At 35.3% G+C, this 24936-nt stretch overlaps 2 protein-coding genes and 1 pseudogene across 3 annotated transcripts; all 3 read left to right on the forward strand.

Annotated features, from left to right (window-relative positions):
* The first annotated feature begins 3216 nt into the window (after positions 1 to 3216).
* Positions 3217 to 6893, forward strand: LOC108201793 (disease resistance protein RPV1-like). 2 transcript variants are annotated; one of them, XM_064084154.1, is made up of 3 exons: positions 3217 to 3458; positions 4149 to 5359; positions 5441 to 6893. In XM_064084154.1, exons 2-3 carry the CDS (start codon positions 4508 to 4510, stop codon positions 5867 to 5869), a joined length of 1281 nt encoding a protein of 426 aa, XP_063940224.1. In that variant the 5' UTR covers positions 3217 to 3458; positions 4149 to 4507; the 3' UTR covers positions 5870 to 6893. The 2 variants fall into 2 exon arrangements, with proteins under 2 accessions (XP_063940224.1, XP_063940223.1); XM_064084153.1 differs by having other exon boundaries at positions 4149 to 6893.
* A 4693-nt stretch (positions 6894 to 11586) lies between these two features.
* Positions 11587 to 20160, forward strand: LOC108201554 (disease resistance protein RUN1-like; annotated as a pseudogene).
* A 1756-nt stretch (positions 20161 to 21916) lies between these two features.
* LOC135149662 (disease resistance protein RPV1-like) lies at positions 21917 to 23132 on the forward strand. The gene is made up of 3 exons (XM_064085436.1): positions 21917 to 22207; positions 22337 to 22654; positions 22740 to 23132. Exons 1-3 carry the CDS (start codon positions 21917 to 21919, stop codon positions 23130 to 23132), a joined length of 1002 nt encoding a protein of 333 aa, XP_063941506.1.
* The last annotated feature ends 1804 nt before the right edge of the window (positions 23133 to 24936 follow it).

The raw sequence follows: 24936 nt of genomic DNA on the forward strand, positions 1-24936 counted from the left end.
CTCTTCAAGCTGTTCCTCTAATATCTCCTACAACATCTCCTAAAGCAACTTCTACAGCATCTGCAGTAGATGAAGAAATAGCGTGTGATGCACAAGCTACAACTGAAGCTGGAGCCACAATGTCTCAAATGTCTGATCCTAAATCTCCAATATCTGATCATGGCCATTCTACTCCAATTCCTCATTCTCCAATGAAAATACCGGAGAATGCCATTGTTCATGATACAGCTCCAGAGAACTACAGGTCTGATGTAGTTGAGGAACCTGACAAAGTAGCTGTAGAAGCTTTACAATCTCTTGCTCAGACTGGTAAAGAGCCCATCCTGTCACAGTCTAAAGCTCAAGAAAAATCTGCTAAGGATAATGTGGAGAAAGTTGCTGATCCTGTTCCTCAAGATGAAAAAGCAAACTCTGATACTGAGGATGATGCCAGTTCAGATACTGACAAGGATGAAAATGCTGAAGTCCCTCTGACACAACAAAAATGGGAGTCTACTAGCCAGTTCAATGCCAGGCTACAAACTCTGAATACAGCCTCTGAGCCACTCCCAAGGGATCTTCAGGTTGATCCACCAAGTGAAGTCTGGGATAAACTCTGGTTGAGCCACCAGCATTCCTTGGAAACACCTAAAGCTGAAGAGTTCTTAGCTATGGCAGAGAAGAAAATTACAAACTCTGATGTTATGTCAAGCCTCAAAGGCACAATTCTCTATCTAAAGACATTTCATCCTGCTCATGCCCAGACATCTAAATCAATAGATGGTCTAAGAACAGAGGTGGCAAAGGTCAAGGAGACCAATGAACTGGAAAAGAAAAGGACAATCAATCCTATGAAGGAAAATGTACAGAAGCTGGTAACTGCAAATGAATCTCTGGACCAGAGGATGACCTTGATTGAATCAAATCAAGAAAAGATGTCAAAGCAGCTGGAAGCTATCCAAACATCACTTTCTCTGATCACATCAATTCTGATTCCTGATGAGGATGATGCCAAAAAGGGGGAGAGAGTAGCTCAAGTCAAATGCAAGTCTACTACTCAAACTCTGAAAAGGAAGAAAAAGGATGATGATGATGATGCTGATGACTTCACAAAGCACAAGAGATTTCAGGCAGGAACTGGTGGAAGAGTTTCAAACTCTGACAGTTCAAAACCTAAGCAAAGTTCAAAGTCTGTTCCAGTCCCAACACACAATGTCACATCTGGGTCAAAGCAGAGACCAGTGGCTGGATCAGATCAACCAATGACTGATGAAGAACTTGCTAAGTTAATTTTTGAACAAGAAAATCCAGAAGCCAATTTGGACTTGGAGTTGATTGCTGCAGAAGAAGAAGAACTAAAGAAAGAACATGCTGAAGCAATAAAGTCAGGAAAAATCCAAAAGCCTGCAAAATCAACTGCCAGACCAAAGGAAAAAGGGATACTGATCAAAGAAGCTACTGTTGCTGATCAGAGTTTACCAGTCAAAAAGGTATTCTCTGAAGATGAATATACAACTAAAGGAAAAAGCAAAGTAGATGAAAATCTGGAGAAAGGCTGGGATAAGAAGAAGTTTACAACCTCTGACACAGCTCAAGTTGTACAGGAAAAGAAATCAGAAGCTGCAATCTCTGACAAAGCTCATGTTGCAGAATCACAACAAGGAAAATTGACCTCTGACACAGCTCAAGTCAATAAGGAAACAAAGAAAGACACAGTCTCTGACAAAGCTCAAGCTGTGTTCAAACCAACAACTACTCCACTGGCTGGATTTGCAAAGCCTACTCTGATGACTGAGATTAGTTTTGAAAAGGGCTCAATTCAACCATTTTCTCATCAAAAGGCAGGAAGAGATAAAGGAGGGCTGGGATCCAAGTATGAAAAATTTGATCAGAGTATAGGATCAAGACCAGATGACCCCTCATCTCTCTGTGCTCCTAAGACTGGAGTATTGCAAGATAAAATGGACAAACTTGATTCAGTCCAGTTGGTGAAGAATGACAGAGGAGATAATATTCTTATCTACTTCATGTCTGATGGAACAGTGTTTAGAGTACTTGAAGCAGATCTCTATGCTAAACACTGGGAGGAATTGAGGTATGTATCTCACATATTTCATGTGAAGAACAAGTCAGGACAACACATCTCCAACCTGCTAAAAGATCAAATCAGAAGGAAGATGGGGATTACAGGAAACAAAAATGCTGGACCTTTCATTCCCAAATATCTCAATCATAAAGGACAGCTGGTGGAGATGAAGAAAAATTCAGCAAAGATAGTGACAATAGCTGGAATCAGAACTCTTGCATTCAATGAAGAGTCTGATAAAGCTTACAATATAAGGCTGGATAGAGACTTGAAGAAGAACAAGATCTATGATCTCAGAGCTGCAATTTATCAAACTGGAGTTTCAGATCCAGAATTGAGAGAGATCAAGAGACAAATGATTACAGTGCTTGAAGAAGCTGAAAAAGAACTTCTCAGAGAGTATCTAAAGACAGCAAATGGTGTCTATGCAGCTAAGGAGTAAAGTATCTGTAAGTGTTAAAAGTTTTCTGTTATAATTAGTTAAACTCTGTTGCATTTGACTTAAATGTTTTGACATCATCAATTATCTGTTAACTTGCACATAATTAATGTATGCACAAGTTGGGGGAGATTGTTAGATATAATTGATGATTACTGCTAATGTTCTTAAAGTTTGTTTTAGAACAGGAATCATCAGAGTTTAAGCTAGAAGCTGATCAGAGTTAAGTAAAGTCTGACAGAGTTTAGTAAAGTCTGACAGAGTTTGATAAAGTCTGATCAGAGTTTACATAGTCAAGACTCGACAGAGTTTACACGTGGAAAGAGCTCAGAAGCGGATATACTTCAAGGAAGGATAGAAGCTGAGGAGTGATTTGCTGACTATGGAAACTAAACAGAAAACTGGAGCAATCTTTGATTGATAGATTTATTAGCTGATTTATAGGATATCAAATCAGAGATTGATTTTGTAACTGTGTCTATATAAACACAGATTAGGGTTACTCTATATGAGTTGAGTTGTCGAGTATATTGTTAAGAACCCTAGCAGCTCTTAGTGATACAATATAAATCACTGAGAGAGTTTTTGTAACTATTAAAGCTTTGTGAATATAAGAGTTTACTGCTTTCGATCTCTTATATTGTCTTATTGTGTTACAGATTGTGATCACTATATCATTCTATATAGTGAAAATATAGGACCTAACATGGTACAATGTCTACTTACAAGCACTGCAATGCCGAGCTATTCGAAAGGTTGCCAAACCTAAGATTAATAAAATTAGTTGATGTCTATGCTATCAAAGGAAATTTCAAAGCTTCATTTCATGAGTTGAGGTACATCAGTTGGCATGGCTGTCCTTAGACCCATTTACCTTATGGTGTTCATCTACAAAAACTTGTTGTTTTAGACATGCCATTCAGCAGATTTGAAACATTGTGGAGGATTGCTAAGGTATGAAATCAAATATCTTAACTATTACTCTCTCCCGCTCATGTGTTATATATTATACTAGCTTTAGATGCCCTTACTTCGCACATGTTAAGTTTTATATATGATAAATTCTCGAAAACAACTAACTTAATGAATGAATTAATCAAGCAACATCGTTATACATCATGTCATACATTATGTTTCATGGACGATAATCAGCATCACATTCATCATATTATATATCACTGCTAATCACTTACAGAAAACTTAGAAAGTATACTAATGAATAATCCTAAGTTCCTAACATTGAGCAAATTCTGAGAAATATGAACCAACCTATTTCAAGACTCAACGAAGCAAAATCATGATGGGGTATTGTTCCAAATTTGTTCTTCCGATCTCTAGAAGTGCAAGGAGTGGTTTACTGTTCCTGCATATGGAGTTGATGGACAAAAAAAAGAAAAAAACTACAAAGCTAGGTTTCTGAAGCAAGAATATATGCTATGCAGAAACAAAGAGTTAGTTATCCAAATCTAATCAAATGACCATTTTTAATCTCTTCTTTGACGATTTTGTAGAACCTGGTGTGTCTCCAGCTTCATTCAAGTCACACAAGACAAATTATTAGAAAAGTATATATATACACTCACATATATGAACCTAGCTGTAATTTCTGATTAGAGTTCTTTTATGGGTGTATTGATTGGACAGTTACCATGTTTGCGTCACTTGAATTTGGAAGGATGCAAATACTTGAAGGAATTGCCCCACTCAATTGGACAGTCGACTGCTCTATACCATTTGAAGTTGAATGATTGTGTGAATCTAAAACAACTTCCCAAACCCATTACACAATCGACTACTCTGAGTCGATTGAATATGAGTGGTTGTGAAAATCTGCAACTTTTGCCGGAGCAACTGGGCGATTTGAAAGGCCTAAAGTGGCTTGATGCAAGTTCTACAGCAATTGGGCAACTGCCAGATTCAATTGCTCACTTGAAGAAATTATAGTTCATTTGAATTTGAGCAATTGCAAGAAGCTTAGAAAGTTGCCTGAGCGATTTGGAAACATGGAAGGCTTGGAGAAGTTTGATGCTGTTGGTAGTGCAATCGAACAACTGCCAGACTCGTTTTCAAACCTGCTTGATTTAAGATCTCTGAATCTGAGAGCATGTTCGCAGCTGAAGAGATTGCCTGAGCAGTTGGGGAAGATGCAGTGTCTACAATTCCTAGATGCATCTGTCACAGCAATTGAAGAATTACCGGATTCTATTGGATTACTGCCTAGGATACAAAACTTGATTTTCGAGCGATGCAAGAAGCTTACATATGTTCCAAATAGCATCTGCAATCTTAAATCACTTGAATATTTAAATCTTTTCATCGGTGAGGACATAATAAAAATTGAGTTGTTTGAGGCTGTGAATGATATGAACTTGAAGGAGCTGACACTGAGTGGTAATATAAGAGTTTGTTTGCCCATCATTCTAAGCTTCTCTTCTCTGACAGTTTTAACACTCACTGATGTGTGCGGGAGTCCCTCCCCAACCAAACCCTTTAGTTTCTTTCAGCTTTTCAACCTTCAGAGTCTTGGTCTGTATAACTGTACAAGTCATGGGTCCTCCTTTCCCGAACTACCACTGAATTTAGAAGAGTTGGACGTAGATAACCACGCTTCACTGGAACAAGTACCTGATTTGTCCCACCTCAAACAGTTGAAGATTATGTCCATTGGGAGATGCTGCAGCCTTCAATCTCTCCACAAACTTCCACCTCATCTCTCACTCCTTCGAGTTGAGGATTGTACAAGCCTACAAGAGTTTCCAGATCTGTCAATGTTGAGAGATTTAGAAACACTGGATGTTACTGGCAATGGCAGCAATTTAAAAGTCAGTTTAGAGGAGAATCACCTTCAGCTTCAGGTTAGTGGTGTAGTTGGTCTTTCTCTTCCACTTACACTCGTACATATTAAATCCATCTCCATTCATCTTTTTATCTTACAGCTAAGAGAGAATGATGATACATTTATAGCAACTATACCAAACAAGGAAATTCCCGAGTGGTTCAACTATAAAAACAGGGAAGGGTGCACACTATCCTTTGATGTTCCGCCAAACTTGGGAGATAACTTTGCGGGTGTCGCCTTCTGGGTTGTTTATAAATCCTCCTCCCAAGAATCTAATTATCTTAAAGCTGTTATTACAAATAAAACAGAGGATACCACGACAACTATCCCGATTACTGGTTCTAGTTGTCGTGGAATGGATGACGTGGAATCAGCTATACGTTGCATATGGGCAGAGGACTTATCAATAGCGAAGGGAGAAAATATTATGATTTCTTTTGAGTGGAACCCTTTATGTGATACAGAAGTGAAAATGTGCGGGGCTCACATGCTAAAACACCCTTTCAAGAAGAGCCTTCAGGCATAGCCAAACAAAATGTTAGTATAATTTACTTTTTCAGGAAAATGTTGTACAATTACAAAAATTGGATAATTCATCGGAACGATTCCAGGTTTTTCTAAGCTAGGAACGGAGTTGTGGGCGATTTACGCCCCAATGAGGAGGGCTATGATCAAAAGTTACGACTCTGTTATAGTCGAAACAGACAATCTCGAGGCGTTTCAGGTGGTCCATGGTTTCAACACAGGAGGTGCCCCTGCTCCGGTGTTTGACATCGTGTCTCAGATTTGGATTCTCTTGAAGGATCGCCGTTGGGTTTGTGGCTTAGCATATGTCTTCCCGGCTAGGAACCATGTCGCTCGATTTGTGGCTCGAATAGGGAGGGAAGTGTGTGATTGTTTATACACATTCAATCGTATGGTAGGCCCCATGGAAGAACTTATTGATTGGGACATGGGGCTGGGAGTTAATCACCCAGACTTCATGGATGTGCTGGTGCCTGATGACGCCCAGGATCCAGTCAACTTCAATGTGGCAGCAGGCTTTGCGAATCAGATGCATGGTCAAGAAGTGGCTCAGGCTGAAGTGCAGCCAAATAATAACATGCAGAATGCATGGTGAGCCGCGGGCAGCTGGGGGAGAATGGCGGATTGCAGCAGGCTAATCAAGGTATGGAAAATGGTGGTGTGCATAACCCCTTTCAAGCTCCTCCAGTGCTGTTTGACGAGCCAGTAGGTGATCATGAGGAGATTTTTCAGCTTGGCAGGGCAGGAAATGGTTTCTTATTTGCTGGCGGACCCCCCTTTGGATGATATAGATTAGGGTTTGGTCATCAGGTTTCTGGTTCCTTATGTCCTGCTGCACTTGTAGTTATATGTTGTCGAGTGTAGCAGAATAAGCTTGTTTAGTTTAGTAGAAGTAGCAGTTTCTCCTTCAGTTTAGGTGTAGTCTTTTAGGTTGTGTGATGTGCAGCTTACTCTTATCTCTTGTTGGAGATAGAATTTAATCAATAAAAGTCTTGCTTTTCCAAAAAAAATAAATCGGAATTGAAAATTTACACCAAATCATAGCGTTTATTCGACTTGGTATATATATATTTCTTGATATGCAAATTTTTTGGCAATTTTTTTAATAATGTCTTATTTATGTAAATATCCTTGAAATACGTTCAGGTATTTGTAAGATTTAGCGATTAATAGAGATTATTATTAAATGTGCTTTAACAATTCAATTTTAAAAATTTTGATTTTTATATTATTCTCATTTCATACATATAATAGAGTTGGTGTACACTGCTTCATATAAGATGAAATATCGATAATGAGGAGATAAAATTATGATTTCTTTTAGTTTAGGTTTCGCTTTTCCAAAAGCAGTGAAGGTGCGTGGGGTTTAATAAATGAAAAAATAGAAATATTTATATAAATATCAATTTATTATAAATTATTTACAAAAATATTGTCAAATAGATTTTTTCTAAAAAAATTACAATTTTTTGCAAATTATTTACAAAAATATGACTTACAATTTGTGCAACCTTAATTTGTAAATGTTGCAAATGAGGTTGCATAGTTGTCATTTTGTAAAATAAAGTTGTACAGGTTGCAAGTCTCACCACCTTCTCCTACACTGCTTCGTTCACGTAATTGGGTTTCTTCACCTTCCTTCCCGGAAGTCCGAACTTTCGATGGTGACCTTGAACTTGTTCGTCTTTCTGATCATCACAATCGAATAAAAAAAAACACGCACACACGATCAATTGGATTATCAAAGTGACTTTGTGATTATTCGAATCATTGATCATAGTCGAACTTCAATGCTGTATTAACTCTTTTCCTTCAATTGATTGGCCCCACAAAAGAGTTTCACGATAGTTTTGAGTTCGATCAGTGGCCGACATTTACAAAAAAATGACTTGCAATTTTACAACCTCATTTGTAACATCATTTCTCAATTGTTGCAAGTGAGATTGTATAAGTTACAAATGAAATTTCTTATTTACAACGGTTGCAAAATGATGTTGTAGCCTTCAATCTCTCCAGAAACTTCCACCTCATCTTTCATACTTATAAGACTACTCTATAAGACTTTCCAGATTTGTCAATGTTGAGAGATTTAGAACAACCGGAAGTTATTCACAACGGCAGCAATTTGAAAAATCGGCTTAGAGGATAATCACCTCCAGGCGAGTGATGTTGTTGGTCTTTCGCTTCCAATAGTACTCGGTGCGTATCAAATCCATTCTCTTTCATGTTTAGAATTTGGGCTGTGTTCATTTGACTTGAATAGAATGACAAAAAAATTGAATGGATTTTGTACTCATTCCTTGAATCATTCTATTGCTACTATTTTAATTAGAATTCTAATACACGTGTTTTAAAAAGAAAGCTCATTCCATTTCATACTTTTCTTTTTTCCATAAAACTTCTATATAATTTTTCATTACATTCTCCCCTCATTCCATTCAATTAAAGTGAACACAACCTGATAAACACTCGGTTTTATCTAAATCCTCATACATTTCTCTTTTCTGTTACAGCTTATAGTAGACTTGTGGTCTACATATCAATGCAAGATGGTCAAAAGTGGAAGCTGTTATTACAATAAAACAGACGGTATGACAATAACATATCCTATCCAAGCCAGATACATAGTAGAACATAGCGCGACTTACAATGAAGTAGAATTTTAAGTGCTTTTTCTGCTTGGAGGAAGAAAATTTACCGATATTACGAAAATGTCATGAGTACGTCCACCGAAGAAAATCCATCTTAATTTCTCTTCTTATGTTACAGGTAGGAGGAGACGAGGAGCCAGGGGGTCTACATTTGAAGCTACTATCCAAAACCGAGTCGATCATAGAAACAGGGGATGCACACTATCTTTTGATGTTCCACCAAACTTGGGACTTGGGAGAGAACTTGGTGGCTTCGGCGTTCTGGGTGGTTGATGAATGCTTATGTAAGGGATAGTTAAGAGTTGATGCTGTTAATAAAAATATACTCCTTCTGGTCCATAATATAGGTCATTTGACTTTTTACATGTAGGTCGTCACGTAACTTTAGGTGTTTTGACCACATAACAAATATGAATATTTTTATAATTTTCTTTTTCTAAATAAAAATATAAATGTTATATTTTAATTTAGAAAAAAAAAATTACAAAAATTTTGATATTTGCTATGTGGTCAAAGCATGTTACGTGTAAAAAGTCAAACGACCTATATTATGGACCAAAGGGAGTAACACACAGGGTATGACAATCAGGTATACTATCAGGCTTACGGCAGATAGTGGAGTGGGTGACAGTGCAATCCACGGGGAAATACACAAGGGGATGACATCTTATGATTTCTCATCTCAATTAGTATCATATTATTTTGTGCAAATTTTGTAAGCCAATTACGTACATATAACACTAACCTAATGTATGCCATCTTTTTATAACCGTTGGTAGTCATCCAACGAGAGTTTTACAGCGAAATGTTTTGGCATTTTTAAATGTTATTCTGGTTTGGTGAAGTTTCATTTGGTAGTTGCTTGCTTGTTTCATTGATTCATTAGTATTTTGCATGGGTCTTTCCCCTCTTTGATGAGTAGCTTGAGCACGAGCACGAGTCCGTTGACTGATTTCAAAATTATAATTTTAATATGATAATTTAGTAGTTTAAAATGTATGTTTGAATAATTTTGATTTACTAATGATTTATAAGTCATTAAATTGGTAGTAAAAAAGATGATTTATGAATAAATTATGACTTACGGATAATTTTTATAAAAAGAAATTTTACAAAAACTAAATTACTCAAGAAAATATGTCTAATTAATTTTTAGATTTAAGTTTCTAACTTATTTATGATTTTCAATAACTTATTTATGGCTCTCAGCCGTTTCAGACTTATTATTCTAATAGATATTTTTCAATTTAAATTAAGAAATAACAACTTTATTAAATGAAAAAGTTTAAGATTAACATGTGTGTTGGGCGCTGTTACAGTATGTTTATTTCAACATGATTTCTACAATCTACATGCATGCAATATTTTCATGATAATTTTATAATATTTTTCTTTTTATTAAACACTAAATTCAATATATAATATATCAAATCGAGGTGAATATTAATTAACTATGATATGGTACCATCAAAACACACTAAAAATTTTATTTGGGTTGCTTTTGTAAGAGTCAAGTAGCGGTTTGACCTTATTTTTTTCTGACTCGGCTCGTATTTGTTCGTGAACCATCTCGTGTTCGGCTTGTTAGTTAACTAGCTCGAGCTCGAACACAATTTTTTGTTCGATAAGAAAGTTCGGCTCAGCTTGATACGAAAAAATTTAAAGCTCGGTTTAGCTCTGTTTGTAACCAGCCCTAACTTATATTATTGCGAAGAGTAGTATGAATTTGGGCAGCGGTAATTACAGAAAGTTTCCTTGTCGATATACTCATTTTAATTGTATAAACTGTTCTGATAGTTCAAGTAAATTGTAACCGACTCTTTGAATATAAAAACACAGAGCTTTCAAGATCAATTTATAATTCCAACTTCAACATCAAAATGGAAAAAGAAATTCTGAGCAAAAAGATTCGCAAAAACAAGATGATAATCAGCCAGAGAGAGCATTATTGTTATATCCTTGCATAATTGTCGAGTTTTCTTTTTTATAATAAAACTGGCAACTTTTTATTAGAATTGAATTAAATTAACTTTTTATTAGAATAAATTGCATTATTGTTATATCATTAATTTTTATTAGCATTAGTTTCATTTATAACACCCAGGGGCGTAGCCACAGCCACGCTTGAGGGGTCACTTGAACCCATAAAATTTTTAATTTTATCTATATAATTATTGTTATAATAAATTTTGAACCCATATTAAAAATTGACTCGATCCCGGTTCTCACTGTGAACAAAAAAAAAGTAGCTAAGTAGTAAAACCCAGTTGCAAATCTTAACCTATCTTTCACCTGGTACTTTATAATATTCATCCTAGTCCCCTCTAAAGCACTAAGTCACTAACCCATTTTATTAAAATATAACTCTCTCTTTCTATTTTGTACTCACAGTCGCCCAAGACTCCACCTCCGTTACTTTACTCATTTACTCTTGCTGGTTGCTGTCGCTTATATGTTCCTCCATTTGTCTCATTGGGTTCTTTACATTATTTTTTGGCACACATTTTGAGCCTTTTATAAAATACATTTACATAATACATTTTTTTTAAAAAAATTCCTATAAAAAGTTTGACGTTTAAATGTTTAATCAGAAAAAATAATTAAAAATACGTTATGCTTTACAAGAGACTCAAAATGCATGCAAACAATGTACGTAAATAATCTGGCGGGACGGAGGGAGTATAATATTTTGACCCCAGTTTATGAATTTTCTGGCTACGCCCCTGATAACACCTATATTATATATTAAATATTAATTGATCCCATCATTTATTCTCTTTTCTTTTTTTTCTTTAAAAGAATTTACTCAATTTTCTTCCTTAAATTATATTTTTTATTAGACGCCATGCCACCTATATGTATATAACTCCACAGGATGTCGAGTAATTTTTTAGGGTATGTACAGAAATACCACCCTTTCAAAAATTTAACAAACTTTGCCCGAACGAAGACAGAGGTGGAGGGATCAGAGTGTAGGAGAGACGTCTAGTAGGAAAAATAACGCGTCTGATATGCGTCTGCTACTTTGAAACAATATTATTATTTTACTATTGTAGCCTGCAGGCCAGACCCATTTTTGTATTTAAAACACACTTGGGAAGACTTGGATCAAAACACAGGTAAAAGAAAGACTTCAAGTATACAGAGCGCATCAGGTGGAGAGACCTTCTTAGTTGAATCAATGGCTTTTGTGTTATGGGAAACGTTGAAAGAATCAATCTCAGCATACGCAGATCTCTCACCTGTGACTTTGCTTACATCTCTAACCTTGGGACTTGCCTTGTTCTACGCTATTTGGGTGATGTTGAGGCCTTCTGCTCAGCCACAGCAGCAAGTCTCAGTGGTGAAAGACAAGGATGAAGTTACAGTGGATACCACAACTAGTCAATTAGCATCTGTCACCTCATCCCCTCTATGGGATGTCTTTTTGAGTTTTCGTGGCCAAGACACTCGCGGAAATTTCATTTCACATCTTTACCATGCTTTGGATCAGGCAGGGATCGTAACCTTCCTAGACGAACCTGCACTTGAAAAGGGTGAAGAAATTTCAAGAGGACTGCCTGAAGCAATCAGAAATTCTAAGATGTTTGTAGTTGTTATCTCAGAGAACTATGCTGATTCGTCGTGGTGCCTTGATGAGCTTGTACAGATCCTGAGTTGCAAGAGAACAAACAATCAGGTAGTTATTCCCGTATTTTACTATATTGATCCATCACACCTACGACACCACAACGGGAGTTTCGGTGCAGCTCTTAAAAAGCATGAGAAGCGTCACTCTGTTGATAGGATTCACAAGTGGAAATCTGCACTTACTGAATTCGCAGATTTATCAGGATATCATTTGAAAGACACGAAAGAAGAGTAAGTACCTCTACGATGAGTTCTTTATCTATCTAATAATACCGTCTGTTTTTTTATTAATGTTCGGTTATACTTTCTGTAAACACATGACATGCTTACTGATTAAAGGAATTGCGACGCAGAACATTATATATTATTTATATAAGCAAAGGATTACAACTGTGTATATTGTACTAAATTTAACAGGAGGGAAGCACATACAGTTCAACATATTGTTGAGGATGTATTGTCACAAGTACCAACAAAGGCTGTGCACCTTGAAAGATGTCTATTTGGGATAGATCTTGCTGTCGAAGAAATATATCAACAGCTAAGCATCGAGTCAAATGATGTTCGCGCCCTTGGAATATGTGGGATGGTGGGATTGGGAAAACGACTATAGCCAAGGCCTTCTACAACAAGTATGCCCACGAATTTGATATAAGTTGTTTTATGGAAAATGAAAAACAGAATTCACAAGGAGCTAGTCCTCCACTTTCTTTACTTCGCCAACTCTTGCAAGAGCTTCTCAGAGTGAAGGATTTGAAGGTACGTGATTATGGAAGTGCACTACGTAAATTGGAAAAAATTATCAGTTCTAAGAAAGCACTCATTGTTCTTGATGATTTAGACCAGTATAGCTGTTCAGAATTGCTAGTACGGATTTACCAGCAGTTTTCAGTTGGTAGCAGAGTCATTTTTACGGCAAGAGATACAAACCTTCCAAATCAACTGAAAGTGGCGATGTCAAATGTAGACATATATATGGTGAAGCATTTGGATCGCACGGATTCATTGAAGCTCTTTAGCTATCATGCTTTTAACATATCAAAGCCTCCCGGAAAATACTTAGATCTGTCAGAATGTTTTGTCATGTACACGGGAGGCCTTCCACTAGCTCTAAAGGTGTTGGGTTCGTCTTTGTGCGGTAGAACAGATGTTTCATTTTGGAAAGTTAAATTGGAAAAGGTTAAAAAAATTCCATTGAAAGATATTCAAAAAGTCCTTCAACTGAGTTACGATGAATTAGAAGATGAAACGGTGAAGGCTATTTTCCGTTATATTGTATTCTTCTTCGTGGATAAGAACATAAATGAGGCTATCGATGTATTCAAATCCTGTGGTTTTTTTCCGGAAGTTGGGATACCAATTCTAGTTGAAAGATCTCTGCTAACCATTGATTTAGCTAAAAGACTTCAAATGCATAATCTTATACAAGATATGGGAAGGAAAGTCAAAGAATCCAAACATGGGCTCTTGTACTTGGATCAGGAAGAAGCTTCCCAGACTTTGCCAAATACAACGGTGAACAAAATGCAAATTTTTTTATTCTCTTATGAGATAACATGCATGCTTTTTCTAAATATAGAATTATTTAACTCAATTATTAATTCTATACTAATAAATAAGTCACTAATTCATTCATTTATTGATAAACTGTATGATTAAACTTCAATTTATAAAAGGGATAATTAATTTATAGGTCCTTGAACTTTGACCCATTTTTGGTTCGCGTCCTTGAACTAAGTTTGTCAACGTGCGCATCCTTAAACTTTGTAAATTTTCAACTCAGGTCCCTCCGTCAGTTTTTAACTAACGGACGTTATCTTAAATTTGGGGGTTTTTGATTCGTTGATGGATTGATGAAACTGATGGCATGGGAAGTTTCGGGAGGTCAAACTGAAGAGATTCATGTAGGTTTCGATGGCGGAGGATTGCCAAATTGGTAGCCGGAATCAATGGCCATTTTCCGGCCGCCGGAGAGATTGTCACCATTCTGGCAATCCTCCGCCATCGAAACCTACATGAATGTCTTCGGTTTGACCTCCCGAAGATTCATATACCATCACTTTCATCAATTCATCATCGAATCGAAAACCCCCAAATTCAAAACCCTAATTCACTAACTTCCGTTAGTCAAAAACTGACAGAGGGATATGAATTGGAAATTTACAAAGTTTGAGGATGCGCATATTGACAAACTTAGTTCAAGGACGCGAACCAAAAATGGACCAAAGTTAAAGGACATATGAATTAATTATCCCTTTATAAAATGACAACTTATTTCCCACATTTACGTATTTTTAAGAAATATGTATTAAAATAGTGTTTAATATTACTTATTTTCCAACAGTAGAAGTAAGTATTTATTTCTTAAAAAAATAAATTCTTACATTATATTTTTTTAAAAGAAGTATGAACTTTTAGAAAATAAGGTTATATTCAAAAAATATTACTATTAACTAATATTTAATTTATATGTTTTTTAACCTTATGCAAAGGTGATTCTTAGAGTACAATTTCTCACTTTGGCTACTACCTGTTAATGAACATTTAGGACATGGATAAAATTGAAGCCCTGGTTGTAGATTGTACAACGTCAATCAACAAATACTGCAATGCCCAGCTATTTGAAAGGTTGCCAAATCTCAGATTAATAAAACTAGTTGATGTATATGATATCAAAGGAAAAATCAAAGTTTCATTTCATGAGTTGAGGTACATCAGTTGGCATGGCTGTCCCTGGACCCATTTACCTTATGGTGTTCATCTACAAAAACTTGTCGTTTTAGACATGCCATTCAGCAGATTTGAAACATTGTGGAAGATTGCTAAGGTATGAAATCAAATATCTTAACTATTTCTCTCTCTTGCTCATGTGTTATATGCACAAGCTTTATATGTCCTTGATTCGCACACATTAAGATTTTTTTTATATGTTATTGAGGGCACGAGCATGCTGATATTTTAGGCCCCTTTTTATTGAGTATTTATATTTTGGTCAAATGTTGTTGAAAATTGATGATCTTGGCTAGGCATTCACCCCAAGAATTTAATTAATCTCTTATAAATATATATATGTTGCTCCACTTCCAATAAAATATATATCACATTGGTGCTACTTTACCTGTAGAGTATCATCATAATACTCAATTAGTTGTGACATATCATCATATATAATAATCTTCTAATTAGTTGTGACATATCATCATATATAATAATCTTCTAATTAGCTGCTATTCTTTTCATTGTCCATATGACAGATAGTTTATTACTGTGTTAGGTTTGGTCTCTGTTGTTATAGTCTGGTGCAAACATGTTTTTATTGCTTAAGTGAATCATTGATGTGAGTAAAGTATCACAATGATATTACTCTATTAGTGGGGTATCTTCTTGATATTCAACGTGGCGTCTCATCTTCATACTCCTCTAACAATGAAGTATCTTTTCGATCTTTCTTGATGAAAATTGGATAATTTGACTGGACATTCACCAAGACCTTAATTAACGTATATTTGTCGAACATTTTTGAAAATTAGATATGTTGACTGTAAAAAGTTATTTTGTTATAAATGCTTAGATGATGTAATTAATTATATAATCATTAGTAATCAACATATTATGTATCAATCATATTATAAATAAAATAATATCTTATATATAATCAGACATATTAATTACAATCTATTATTTATATGTATTAATAAAGCATGTCTACAAATTAATTACATATTTAATTATGAATCGGTTAATATTTCAGATATTATCATGTGTATTAATTACAAGTTATTAATTATATATATGAATTAAGTAAATGGTTAAAAGAGTAATTTTTATATGAATAAAATGAAGTATGTTAGGCTATATATAATAGATAGTTGTTGCATTAATTAGGATTCCAAAAATTAAAATGACTCAAAATTTATTATTTTTCTGACATCAGCAACCACGTGCGATAAAATGTTGTGTATTTTACTTATCTATTTATTGATAATTTCTAAAAGAGTAATTAGAAATTTAAATGATCTTATAATTCGTTTTAACACATAATTAAAAAAAATGACATACATAATTATAATATTATATAAATTAAAAGTAATTAGGATTTCAAGAAATAAAATGACTCAATATTTACATTTTTTTTAATACCAACGCCTACATGTGACAAACATTTTCTCATCTATTTGTTCATAATTAAAAGCATCTCGGGAATATGTATAATGGTTGGTTATATTGATTAGTTAAATTGATTATATAATTTCTTTGATGAGGGGACATGTATATGCTCCAATGAGATTATCTATAATAATGCTCGTGGAAAATTATAGCTAAGAGCATCTCCAACCATGAGAAACCGTTAGCTAAAAGCTTAGTTGGCATATCAAAAATAAAAATTATAGTCAACGCCTTCAAAAAGCGACACTCTAATCACACCCACCCCTACATGTCGATCCACTACATGTCTGTAAGAATATTACACATCACTTATTACCATATTAAAGTGATAGATTCTATTTATAACAATCTAAAATATTGATAACATACTATTTTTAAATTATAGCCAACCAATATAGTTAATACCATCGAAACAAAATGTTTTACAGGTTCAGTAAATTTTACATAATGTTCTACGGGTCTAATTTAGCCACCGTTATAGCCAATCCCGTTGGAGAGGCTCTAAGGTTGTGTTCACTTGGAGTGAATGGAAAAGAGGGAGAATGGAATGAATTTTGTACTCTAAAATGGTGTTGATCAAAGAAAATGTATATCATTTTCATTCCTTCCATCATTCCAACCTTACTATTTTAACTATAACTTTAACCCACATGTTTTGGAAGGAATGCTCATTCCATTTCAACATCATGTTTCTTCACAATCTTTCTCACAAAAAAATTAACTACATTCATATTTTATCACCATTATCTCATACTTTCTTCTTTCTCTTTAAAACTTGTATATAATTTTTCATTCCATTCTCCCCTCATTCCATTCCATGAAGTGAACACAGCCTAAGGCTTTACTTGGTTCGACAAATATAACCACTCAAACATGGTAGGCTATATATTTTGCTAAGGGATGAAGGGTTGGAGTTGTTTAATTTTTAGATAATCTTTGTAAGTGTCATGTAGATGATACCTAGATGCCACATAGAGAATTTTAGCAAAGGACTGATCTTATAATTCTAATAACATTGTTATTAGAAACTGATCTTATTATTCTACAAGATTTTAGTAAAACCTGTTCCCTTTGTCTCATTCGATTGTATGCGTTATTTTTTTTGCACCCATTTTAAGGCTTTTGCAAACTGTAGTTTCATAATATTTTTAAATTTATTCTTTCCTGAATAAAAGTTTGATATTTAAACTTTTATTTGAAAAAGATAATTTTTAAAAAAATTCAATACGTGCACTAGTAAATGTATACTGCCACCGGACGGAGAAGTAGCCCTTATTTCTGATTAAGAATTCATTTATGGGTGTATTGATCGGACAGTTGTCATCTTTGCGTCATTTGAATTTGGAAGGATGCAATTACTTGAAGGAATTGCCAGATTCAATTGGGCACTTGACTGGTCTATACCATTTGAATCTCAATGATTGTGTAAAACTAAAACGACTTCCCAAACCCATCACACAATTGACTACTCTGAGTTGTTTGAATATGAGTGGTTGGAGCAATCTGAAACAATTGCCGGAGCAATTGGGCGAATTGAAAGGCTTAAAGAGGCTTAATGCAAGTTGTACAGCAATAGAGCAACTGCCAGATTCAATTGCTCACTTGAAGAAATTAGGTTATTTGGATTTGAGGGACTGTAAGAATCTTACGGGGGTGTATTCGATTGAGATTTTAATGGATTGTTTTTAGTTCATGGATTTTAATGGATTGTGTGTGATTTTGATTTTGTGCGGATTCTTGATAAAATGTCGCAGAGTTTATAGGATTTAAGCAGAATGCTTCGAAATCCCATTGATTTTGGTGGGATTTCAAAAAACTTAAAATACACTGAAAAATGCCACAAAATCCATCATTTTATGAAATCCAAAAAAATCCATCAGCATTTGAATACCTTCAGATTTTAATGGATTTTAAACAATCCTAATTGAATACCATCGGATTTTAAAGCATAATTTAAAATCCCAATTGAATACCACCAGATTTTGTTGCATAATTTAAAATCCCAATCGAATACCTCAATATTTTAATGGATTTCAAACAATCCTAATCGAATACCCTCGGATTTCATGAATGCAAAAAAATGTTTTAAAATCCCAGTCCAATACACCCCTCTTAGAAAGTTACCTGAGCAGTTTGGGAACATGGAAGGCTTGGTGTACTTTGATGCAGGTGGCAGTGCAATCGAACAACTGCAAGACTCGTTTTCAGACCTGCTTAATTTGGTCCATCTGAATCTGAGAGGATGTTCAGAGCTGAAGAGATTGCCTGAGCAGTTGGGGAAGATGCAATGTCTAGAATTCCTAGATGCATCTCATACAGCAATTAAAGAATTACCGGATTCTATTGGATCACTGCCTAGGATAAAAGTGTTGGGTCTCGCTAAGTGCGAGAAGCTTACATATGTCCCAAATAGCATCCGCAATCTTAAATCAATTGGAAGCTTATATCTTAGCACCTGTGAGGACATAGTAGAAATTGAGTTGATTGAGAATGTGAAAGATATGAACTTGCAGTACCTGGGTCTGAGTTGTAATATAAGACTTTGGTTGCCCATCATTCTAAGCTTCTCTTCTCTGATATCATTAAGTCTCCGTGATAAGTGCGGGAGCCCCTCCCCAACCAAACCCTTTAGTTTCTTTCAGCTTTCCAACCTTACATTTTTTACTTTGACTAACAGTACAACTCATGGTTCCTCCTTTCCCGAACTACCACTCAATTTAAGAAGCTTGCAGGTAGAAAGCCACGCTTCTCTAGAACAAGTACCTGATTTGTCCTACCTCAAACACTTGAAGGATTTGTACATAGTCAAATGCTGCAGCCTTCAATCTCTCCACAAACTTCCACCTCATCTTTCACGCCTTACAGTTACTGGATGTACAAGCCTACAAGACTTTCCAGATGTGTCAATGTTGAGAAATTTAGAACAACTGGAAGTTACTCACAACGGCAGCAATTTAAAAGTCAATTTAGAGGAAAATGACATTCAGGTTTGTGGTGTTTTTGGTCTTTCTCTTCCAATAATACTCCCTCTGTTTTTTAATATATGATTTTTGACTTTTTGGCACACATTTTTAATGTTTTGACCGGTTAGTTAAAGGTATTATTTTTGAAATTTTCCTTGTTCTGAATAAAAATATATAATCAAAATTTGAATTCACAAAAAAAATCAATTAAAAATGAAGTAATAATTTTTACTATCCGGTTAACTCACTTAAAAGTACGTGCCCAAGTCAAGAATCACATATAAAAAAAACAGAGGGAGTACTTTGTACATATTAAATCCATCTCCATTTCTCTTTTTATGTTACAGCTAAGAAGTAACCGGTGGTTTACATTTGAAGCAACTGTACCAAACAAGGAAATTGCAGAGTGGTTCGACTATAAAAACAGGGAAGGCTGCACACTATCTTTTGAAGTTCCCCCAAACTTGGGAGATGACTTAGTGGGTGTCGCCTTCTGGGTCGTTCATAAATGCTCCTGCGACGGATGGTCAATAGTTGAAACTGTTATTACAAATAAAACACAGGGTATGACAACTGCCTTGCGCACGGATACTCATTATGGTACAAAGGGTGACCTACAATCATCTGTACATTCCATTAAGGCAGAGCACATCTCAATAAAGAGCGGAGACAAAATTATGATTTCTTATCCTGAAGCAGAGGTGAGTGTGTGTGGCGCTCACATACTAAAACGCCCTTCCGGCCTAGTCAAATAAAATGTTGTCTAATTTTTTTGCCAGAAAGTATTGTATAATTACAAAGCTTAAAGTTGGGTAATTCATCAAAATTGAAAATACCAAATCTATAATGTTTATTCATCTTGGTATATATATTACCGATATGCACATATTTTTTTGGAGAGGTTTTCTTTTTTGACAAAATGCAGATTTCATTACTCCATATCATACTGAGTACAATCTCTAACATTAACCGGAACAGAACTCCAGTCAAACATACGATCAGGATACATATGAGACATATGGGCAAGTTCGTTTATTCGTAGATCGTTTAATAGAATACAACTTAAAGTTGTTTGCCTCCTTTATTAACGCCCTACAATCTTGAACTACTTGACCAATACTGAATACAACTTCTGATGATCTGAACGACTATCAGGTAGTCAGATTCGATGATAACCGTAGTCCATCCCATATTCTTCATCCAACTTAGGGCCTCTTTGATTGCCAAAGCTTCTGCCAATGTAGGATTCAAAACTTCTGAATAGATTTTGGTCATAGCATGAAGCAGATAACCACCCTGAACCCGAGCAACAATACCTATACCTAACAACCCTTATCTTTGAAGATTACTGCGTCAACTGTGATCTTCACTTCATGTTGTGGCTTAACCCAGCAGGTGGCACCATTTCCTAACATTGGAGGCTGAAAAGGTGCAAATATCTTATTTATGTAAATCAATAAAATGTGTTCAAGTATTGTAAAATTTACCAGTTAATAGATTTATTCTTAAAAAGTGGTTTACCAATTCAAATTTAAAAATTTTGTTAATCATTTTATATTGTTCTATACCAAGTATAATAGGTTTTTTTTGTCAAGAAATATAATAGGTTTTATAAATGAAATATTATTACGTTTTAATATAATCGATTATTTTTTTAAAATAGTTTGATTAAACATTGTGAGCCACTGGGTTCAAAACTTTAATATATTTTTTATATTTTTATTTTTTGTTGTTACACTTCTGATAACCCCATGATTAATACATGTTCTCCATATTCAATTGATTTTGGGCTCAAATCTTAGTAATTCTGTTTTAATATATTATATGTTTCTTACCAAAACATATATATTTATCTAATTAATTAACTCAAATCACTTTCAGTTAAATGAAAAACCGACCTCTAAAAAAGATTTTTTTTAATATGATTTTTGTTCCAATTTAATTAGATTCCTGGATCCGTCCCTACATGACTTCTACCGTATAAACTAGAACTATGTAATGCAATCAGAAATCGATGATGCAGTCTGATGCAGTCAGTATTCTTTTATACTAGCTGGACAAATATATGATATCAGTAATATTAGTCGTGTCCACCAGCTACAGAGCAATTTCTCAGCTATTCCAAACTACTTTTTTAAATTTAATATAAAAATAGAGTCTAATTCATTTTATAATTTGATACAGCATTAAAAAGATTTAGTCAGTTCACTTGGTAACATACAGCAAGTTTGTTTCATTAGGAGACTTGCCTGTGCTATACTATACTGATATATTCAACTTTATTTTAGGAAACGTTTGGTAAATTATTTACTTTTTGTGTCTCATTCAATTCTATACGGTTTTCTTTTTTGAATGTCGCCGTTTTTATACATTTAATAAATAATAACTTTTAATAGTATAAAAAATTATTACACCCATTATTTTCCTCCACTATCTACATTATATAACAATACAAGAGCAGTGAAGAAATGTGCTCCAAAGGGGTTATGTATAATTATGATAAAATAATATTATACATAAAAGGTATATTGATTCAACAAAAATAACTCATCAAATATGTTTTTCTATATTTTATTGTTAATGCGTGAATGGTTGGAGTGTTTCAAATTTTGCGTATTCTCTAAACATGTCAACTAGATGATACATAGATTGCCTGAGCAGTTGGGGAAGATGCAGTGTCTAGAATCGCTTTATGCTTTTAATACAGCAATCGAAGAATTACCGGATTCTATTGGATTACTTCCTAGGATACAACGGTTGCATTTTGATGAATGCCATAAGCTAACATATGTTCCGAATAGCATCTGCAATCTTAAATCACTTGCAAGCTTATATCTTACCACCCGTGAGGACATAATAAAAATTGATTTGACTGAGGCCATGAAGGATATGAACTTGGAGGACTTGCGTCTGAGTTGTAATATAAGAGTTTGGTTGCCCATCATTCTAAGTTTTTCTTCTCTGACATATTTACGCCTCCGTGATGAGTGCGGGAGTCCCTCCCCAACCAAACCCTTTAGTTTTTCTAAGCTTTCCAACCTTGACGTACTTTCTTAGACTAACAGTTCAAGTCACGGCTCCTCCTTTCCCGAACTACCACCAAATTTAATATTGTTGGAGGTAGAGAACCACGCTTCACTAGAACAAGCACCTGATTTGTCCTACCTCAAACACTTGAAAGAAATCTCCATAAGGAGATGCTGTAGCCTTCAATCTGTCCAGAAACTTCCACCTCATCTTTCAAGCCTTACAGTTACAGATTGTACAAGCCTACAAGAGTTTCCAGTTCTGTCAATGTTGAGAGATTTAGAACTACTGGAAGTTACTGGCAACGGCAGCAATTTAAAAGTCAAATTAGAGGAAAATCACCTTCAGGTTTGTGGTGTTTTTGATCTTTCTCTTCCAATAATAATACTTTGGACATATTAAATCCATTTCCATTTCTCTTTTTATCTTACAGCTAATTAGAAGAGACTGGGGGTCTACATTTGGAGCAACTCTACAAAACAAGGAAATTGCAGAGTGGTTCGACTATAAAAACAGGGGAGGCTGCACACTATCTTTTCATGTTCCCCCAAACTTGGGAGATCACTTCGTGGGTGTCGCCTTCTGGGTTGTTTATAAATGCTCCTATGATGGATGGTCAGCAGTTGAAGCTGTTATTACAAATAAAACAGAGGGCATGACAACTGCTTCGCACAGCAAGGGTATTAATTCTGGCAGAAAGGGTGACGTGCTATCATTTATACATTGCATAAGGGCAGAGGACATCTCAATGAAGAGCGGAGACAAAATTATGATTTCTTATCCTGACGGAGAAGTTAATATGTGCGGGGTTCACATACTAAAATAGCCTTCCAAGAAGAGCCTAGCGACAGAGCCAAGTAAAATGTTGTATAATTTGATTTTGTAAAGAATATTACAGAATCCTAATTTTACTAGTGTCCTGGTGCTGCAGAACTTCTTCATCTCTCCTGAAGCTACAAAACTCTATTGTTCATAATCCTTTTCTTTGTTGTAAACAGAACTGATCATGTTTGTTTTATTTGTTGTTATCTTCATCTCTTGTACTTATCACACTCTCCTGTAAACTCTATATATAGGGTGTTCTGATTAATAGTAAGTAAGTAAGTTTACAGCCTATTGTGTGTTCTTTTTCTTTTATGGTATCAGAGCTACCCTGTCTAAAGACATATAATACGATCATATGGCAAACACTAGCTCACCATCCCAAGAAACACCAGAACACTCTAGTGCAAAATCTAAAAATACTGATGCTTCAGTAACACATCTAACCAAAACCACTATGCTCTCTCTTAATGGTGATCAACTTATTGCCATCAATTCTCATCAACAAATTCCCATATCTCTCACTGCAAAAAATTATCCCTCGTGGCGAAACCTTATTGTTTCTTTGTTTAATGGTTACAATCTCCTTGGTTATCTAGATGGTTCGACTTCTTCCCCTCCGCTGGGCGAAAATGGAATATGGACGGATGCCTACACTCACTGGTTCCGTCAAGACCAATTAATTTTGTCAGCCTTGCTTGGTTCCTTATCAGCCGAGGTTATGCCTTTGGTAGCTGCTGCGAATACCTCACAAAAGGTATGGTCTATTTTATCACATTTGTATGCGACTAAGTCACGCACTCGGGTACTTCAACTCAAGGAAGACCTTACACTTGCAACTATTGGCAACATGTCTGTTGCGGAATTTTTACAACACATAAAGTCAAAGACCGATGAATTGGCAATTATCGACAAGCCTGTGTCCGATGATGACTTTACTTTGTATGTCTTAACTGGACTTGGTGCAGCTTACAGGGAGATAGCTGCTCCTATTCGTGCTAGAGAACATTCTCTTTCTTTTGAGGAATTACATGATCTTCTTGTTTCTTATGAAGCCTCCATGAAGCGGTATGAGGCTGCAACAACAAACTTGGTGGCAACAGCAAATAATGCAGTTCATTCTGCAGCAACGCGCCCAAGAAACAATAATTCTCGGAATTATGGCTCTAATGTCAATCGCTCCAACAATAACCAAGGAGGTAATTATCATGATAATTATCGTGATAATCGTTTTAATAATTCTGGCAGGGGGCGTGGGCGCAATTATTATCAAAACAGAAGTGCTTATCAAAACTCCAATAACCAAAATAATCAAAATCGACAATCTGTCGTATGCCAATTTTGTGGAATCCCAGGCCATGTTGCAAGACAATGCAATAAGGTCCAATTTACTGCCAATGCTGCATTTACACCACCTCGTACCAGTGATTCTACTCAGTGGTTAATGGATTCCGGAGCTTCTCATAACCTTACTTCTGATCTCAACAATCTTTCGATTCATTCAGAATATACCGGAACAGATGAAGTTCAAATTGCTGATGGTTCAGGTTTGCCCATAACTCACATTGGCAATACAACAATTTCTCATCCTTCACGTAATCTTTTGTTGTCAAATGTCCTATGTGTTCCTTCTGCTCAGCGAAATTTATTATCTGTTCATGAATTTACTAAGGCAAATAATGTTTTTATTGAGTTTCATCCATGGAATTTTATCGTGAAGGATCGGGCATCCGGGGAGAAGTTACTCCAAGGCAAGTGTGATCAGGGTATCTATCAACTTGGGCTCTCTTTCAGCAGCTCTTCCAGGC

Source organism: Daucus carota, chromosome 9 (genome assembly GCF_001625215.2).
Source record: "Daucus carota subsp. sativus chromosome 9, DH1 v3.0, whole genome shotgun sequence".
Classification (NCBI taxonomy): Eukaryota; Viridiplantae; Streptophyta; class Magnoliopsida; order Apiales; family Apiaceae; genus Daucus; species Daucus carota.